The sequence below is a fragment of the Oncorhynchus mykiss genome, chromosome 4 (assembly GCF_057628025.1).
Source record: "Oncorhynchus mykiss isolate SJ-2025 chromosome 4, ASM5762802v1, whole genome shotgun sequence".
In the NCBI taxonomy this organism is placed as follows: domain Eukaryota; kingdom Metazoa; phylum Chordata; class Actinopteri; order Salmoniformes; family Salmonidae; genus Oncorhynchus; species Oncorhynchus mykiss.
The window spans coordinates 64,558,527-64,564,633 of NC_143025.1; the positions used below are offsets into that span (position 1 = coordinate 64,558,527).

The 6,107-nt window shown below is 42.0% G+C and overlaps 1 protein-coding gene across 1 annotated transcript; it reads right to left on the minus strand.

Annotated features, from left to right (window-relative positions):
- Nucleotides 1-1,071, minus strand: LOC149984107 (trace amine-associated receptor 1-like). Its single transcript, XM_090233387.1, has one exon. The coding sequence runs from the start codon at nt 1,069-1,071 to the stop codon at nt 46-48; it is 1,026 nt and encodes a 341-aa protein (XP_090089513.1). The 3' UTR covers nt 1-45.
- Between the last annotated feature and the right edge of the window lie 5,036 nt (nt 1,072-6,107).

Consider the following 6,107-nt stretch of genomic DNA (forward strand, 5'->3'; position numbering starts at 1 on the left):
ACAAAAAATGTTTCTCTGTCTCAGTACTTTTGGAGCTCACTGTATTTATTCTGAAAACAATTGTATTTCTGAAGAGTCAGGTTGAAATATTTGACCAGAAATTATAATTCTAAACGCCCTCCTGAACCAACTGTAAAAGAATGCATACACCATGGGATTAATTGTTGAATTCAAATAGCCAATCCATATAAGTGTTTCAAACAAAACGGGTGGGGTAGAGTAACTAATAAAAGGATCAATGCAGTTGACAACAAAAAAGGGTGTCCAGAATGATAGAAATACCCCCATAATGATAGCAAGTGTTTTGGTGGCCTTCCTCTGTGATTTGCCTACTGAGTTCTGATTGGTTGTACCCTGAATTGAGCGTGCCTGTCTCTGTGCTATTAGGAAAATCTTTAGGTAGATGGTAAGCATCCCTACTCCTGGGATGTAGAATGAGATCACCGAAGCCACAATACTCGACAATTTGTTTTGAAACAAAATACATCCTCCCTCACAGGCAACATTATTATAGTAATAATCCTCAATGCCCCAAATATTGAGCTCCAGAAATATCATACAAAACCCTACTACGGCAGAAACCGTCCAGGTGACCAGCATCATAATCAGAACAACATGAACAGTTATTTTAGTTCTGTAAAGGAGAGGGTGACACACTGCATAATACCGATCAATAGAAATAAAACACAAGTTAAGAATGGATGTATTGCACAACATAACATCAGTGCTGGTGTAGATTTTACAGAATAAATCTCCAAAATACCAGCAGCTTTCCACTGAATATACCATTCTGGGAGGCATCACTAAAACCCCCAAGAGGAGGTCTGACACAGCCAGAGAGAGGATGAGGTAGTTGGTTGGGGTGTGGAGCTGTTTGAAGTGAATGATGGGGATGATTACAAGAAGGTTGCCACACACTGTGAGAACAGACATAGAGCCTAGTAAGAGATAAAGTAATACTCGTATTGTTGGAGGAAAGATTGATCTTTTGCAAGACCCATTCACTGACTCAAAACATAGAAATATATTCTCAACAATATCAGCCTTGCTGAGACTGATTCCTCGTTCCATGGTCGTGGTTGAAAGAATCTTATCTGAAATATGAAAGATACATTATTGTCACATTATTACTATAGATGTAAACATCAATTACAGAATATTAGTTGGGAATTATTACATTATGTTGGGTGATTTAATTAAACAAATTCAAGTACTGTATTTTTGTCACTTGATAAAATGTATTAAAAATTACTTTTGCATATTTGTTGGAAACATTACCACAAATACCGAAAGGGAAGTGTTTTGCCATTTCAAAAGATAGTTAATCAATTTTTCAGTTCAATTCAGCATACCTTACCTCTCAGCCATGCAGATGGTGATGTATCACATGTAAACCCTTTTTCTCTGGTCGCAAAGTGATGCAAATGTGAACTTGACTCTTGTGCTTTTGTACCTGTAGTCTATTACCATAATGATGATCACAATATAACGTTGACCAATCAGACATTACTACATTCCACTCTACATACAAAATCTGTAGCAGAGCACTAAAGTTAATGATGTCAGAGTTGTAACCACTCCCTTCAAGAGGATATGATAGTCTCTTTCATCAGCCACAAGGCCATCCAATCAGTTAGTTCGTTACACATTTGACTGTTTATGCCAATTTGCTACAATAATTTGATTTAAGGGTCTGGATTCAATCCGTATTGCCGAAGTTCTGCATTGTAGCCCAATTGACATTTAAAAGCAGTGGTCTATTCACAGCATTATCAGGAATTACCTTTACATTTTAAGCGCACTACAGTGCAGAATTTCAGAGATAAGGCTTGAATCCAGCACTTACCCCACAAGACCAGACTTGTGAGAGAGTAAGAGAAATGACTGATAGGGTTATAATACCTACAGTAACCTCCTCATTCCAAATATTGGTGTTCCAAATGCACCTGGATCCTGAATGATTTGTTTGCTGATATGGTAGTAGGTTACACAGAATACACAGAACACAGAGCCATTTTAATGTGACATCATTGCTCAGCTCTTTCGAGTTACTAGGTACTCATCATGTTCAGGCAAGTGCACAGATAGGGCTCAACCAGCGCCCGAGCAACTGCTCTTTAAAAAAAAAAAAATTCTACCCAATTTCGTTGTTTACTAGCTACTATCTTGTCTCATCGCTACAACTCCCGTACGGGCTCGGGAGAGACAAAGGTTGAAAGTCATGCGTCCTCCGATACACAACCCAACCAAGCCGCACTGCTTCTTAACACAGTGTGCATCCAACCCGGAAGCCAGCCGCACCAATGTGTCGGAGGAAACACCGTGCACCTGGCAACCTTGATTAGCGCGCACTGTGCCCGGCGCACAAACCCTCCCTAACCCGGATGACGCTAGGCCAATTGTGCGTCGCCCCACGGATCTCCCGGTCGCGAACCCAGTGTCGCAGGTGGCACAGCTGGCGCCCTTAACCACTGCGCCACCCGGGAGGCCTGAGCAGCTGCTCTTTTGCCGCTTATGAAAATGTGTCCTTGCAGCTTGGTGGATTTTTTACAATTGTATGAATAATGCAAACATAATAAATTGTCTCTTTTCATTTTTAATGTAATAGATTGCACATCAAACTAGCTAATTTCATGAGCTCCCAAATCTCAGAAAATGTCCCCTTCACCTGCCCTAAGAGTGCACTTGTCTGACTTGCATGTAGTGGCCACTGGTTGAACCTGCCGGGTGGGGAGACTTGAATGCTGGAAGGAGGCTATTATCGAGTTGAATCTGTCATATGTGTCTCTCGCTGTTATGGACATAGAGTGAGCTATTTCTACTACTTGTTAGTAAGAGGCAGATGTCAGAAGCAGAACAAACTCAAATCAAGTACAGCGAGTTTGTTTCAACAGCATAGCTAACAGAAGTGTAAAGTAACTATACTGAACAAAAATATAAACGCAACGTGAAGTGTTGGTCCCATGTTTGATGAACTGAAATATAACATCCCAGAAATGTTCCATACGCACAAAAAGCTTATTTCTCTCAAATGTTGTGCACAAATTTGTTAACATCCCTGTTAGTGAGCATTTCTCAATTTCCAAGATTATCCATCCACCTGACAGGTGTGGCATATCAAGAAGCTGACAAGACAAAACAACATGATCATTTCCTGCCCTCCAGGACACCTACACCACCCGATGTCACAGGAAGGCCATAAAGATCATCAAGGACAACAACCACCCGAGCCACTGGCTGTTCACCCCGCTATAATCCAGAAGGCGAGGTCAGTACAGGTGCATCAAAGCTGGGACCAAGAGACTGAAAAACAGCTTCTATCTCAAGGCCATCAGACTGTTAAACAGCCACCACTAACATTGAGTGGCTGCTGCAAACACACTGACTCAACTCCAGCCACTTTAATAATGGGAATTGATGTAAAATAGATCAGTAGCCACTTTAAACAATGCTACTTAATATAATGTTTACATACCCTACATTATTCATCTCATATGTATACGTATATACTGTACTCTATATCATCTACTGCATCTTTATGTAATACATGTATCACTAGCCACTTTAAACTATGCCACTTTGTTTACATACCCTACATTACTCATCTCATATGTATATACTGTACTCGATACCATCTCCTGCATCTTGCCTATGCCGCTCTGTACCATCACTAATTCATATATCTTTATGTACATATTCTTTATCCCTTTATACTTGTGTGTATAAGGTAGTAGTTTTGGAATTGTTAGCAAGATTACTCGTTGGTTATTACTGCATTGTCAGAACTAGAAGCACAACCATTTCGCTACACTCGCATTAACATCTGCTAACCATGTGTATGTGACAAATACATTTGATTTGATTTGCTGGGGACAATAAAATGCCTCTCTAAAATGTGCATTTATGTCACACAACACAATGCCACAGATGTCTCAAGTTTAGAGGGAGGGTGAAATTTGAATTCTGACTGCAGGAATCTACACCAGAGCTGTTGCCAAAGAATGTAATGTTCATTACTCTACCATAAGCCACCTCCAACGTCGTTTGAAAGAATTTGGCGGTACGTCCAACTTCAGACCACGTGTAACTTGCCTGCCCAATACCTCCACATCTGGCATCTTCAGCTGCAGGATTGTCTGAGACCAGCCACCCAGACAGCTGATAAAACTGTGGGTTTGCACAAGCAAAGAATTTCTGCAGAAAACCGTCTCATGGAAGCTCATCTTCGTGCTCTTCACCAGGGTCTTGACCTGACTGCAGTTCGGCATCGTAACCAACTTCAGTGGACAAATGCTCACCTTTGATGGCCACTGGCACGCTGGAGAAGTGTGCTCTTCACCCATGAATCCCAGTTTCAACTGTACCTGGGTAGATGGCAGACAGTGTGCATGGCGTTGTGTGGGTGAGAGGTTTGCTGATATCAACATTGTGAACACAGTGCCCCATGGTGGCGGTGGGGTTATGGTATGGGCAGACATAAGCTACGGACAACAAACACAATTGCATTTTATCAATGGCAATTTTAATGCACAGAGCTATCGTGACGAGACCCATTGTCGTGCCATTAATCCACCGCCATCCCCTCATGTTTCAACATGGTAATGCAAGGATCTGTCGCAATGATCTGTACACAAATCCTGTAAGTTTAAAACGTCCCAGTTCTGTCATTGCCTGCATATTCACCAGACATGTCACCTATTGGATCATGTTTCAGGTGCTCTAGATTGACGTGTACGACAGAGTGTTCCAGTTCCCGCCAATGTCCAGCAACTTGCACAGCCATTGAAGAGGAGTAGGACAAAATTCCACAGGCCACAATCAACAGCCTGATCAACTTTATGTGATGGAGATGTGTCTCGCTGCATGAGGCAATATGGTGGTCACACCAGATACTGACTGGTTTTCTGATCCACTCCCCTACCTTTTTCTTTAAGGTATTGTGACCAACAGATGAATATCTTTATTTCCAGTAATTTCCTTGTGAGCTGTTACGCTGTAAAAAATATTTGAAATTGTTTCATTTTACATGTATATTTTTGTTCAGTGGAATTACAACTACTCTCGCTACTGTAATTGAGTAGGTTTTCTGAGTACTTGTGCATTTTTTTTTGTATTTTTAAAAGTCAGTCATTTTTCTCTTACTTGAGTAAAACTGTATTAAAGTAACAATATTTCTACTTGAGTAGGATATTTCAATACTCTTTCCACACATGGTGAGTGAAAGAGGTGGTTTGTGAGTAAGGGAGTGAGTGAATGAGGGAGTGAGTGAAAGAGTGTGAATGGGTGAGCGAATGTCAGTCGGTCCCATGGACAAGTAACTTTTGGTTAAGGTATGTAACCCCGGTTCTCTGTAGCAGATGGGACATGCCCTCTCTAGCGTGTCATAAGTTGAATCCTTATTCAATCATGGCTAACAGACCAATCATAGCTTTGTGGATGTACCCCACGTGTCTATATAGAACCACGCAATGCTCTGATCACCTCATTCTAAGAAATTCCTCTTACAAGAGTCTTGCAAGAGGGGCAATCTAGTGAGATGTCTCCCTCCTCTCCTTCAGAGAACCGGGGTTACATTCCGTTAACCAAAGTTCTCTTCTAGTTGACCCGGTTCGACATCTCACTACGGCACGCCCCGATTGCCAATAGCCCATTTCTTGAGAAGTCTGTTGTGGTACATGGTAATATGCCCAATCCATCATACACAGCTCTAGTGCCGAGGACTGTGTGCGCCACAGAATGCAAAGTGACACCCAAACGATAGAACCTCACAAAGGTGTGAGGGGAAACCCAACTAGCTGCCGCACAAATCTCCAAGATGGAGATGGCCCTGAACAGTGAGATGTCGAACCGGGTCAACTAGAAGAGAACTTTGGTTATATCCTTCCCGTTTGGCCCTGTCCGGGGGTATCGTCGGATGGGGCCACAGTGTCTCCTGACCCCTCCTGTCTCAGCCTCCAGTATTTATGCTGCAGTAGTTTATGTGTCGGGGGGCTAGGGTCAGTTTGTTATATCTGGAGTACTTCTCCTGTCCTATCCGGTGTCCTGTGTGAATTTAAGTATGCTCTCTGTAATTCTCTCTTTCTCTCTTTCTTTCTCTCTCTCAGAGG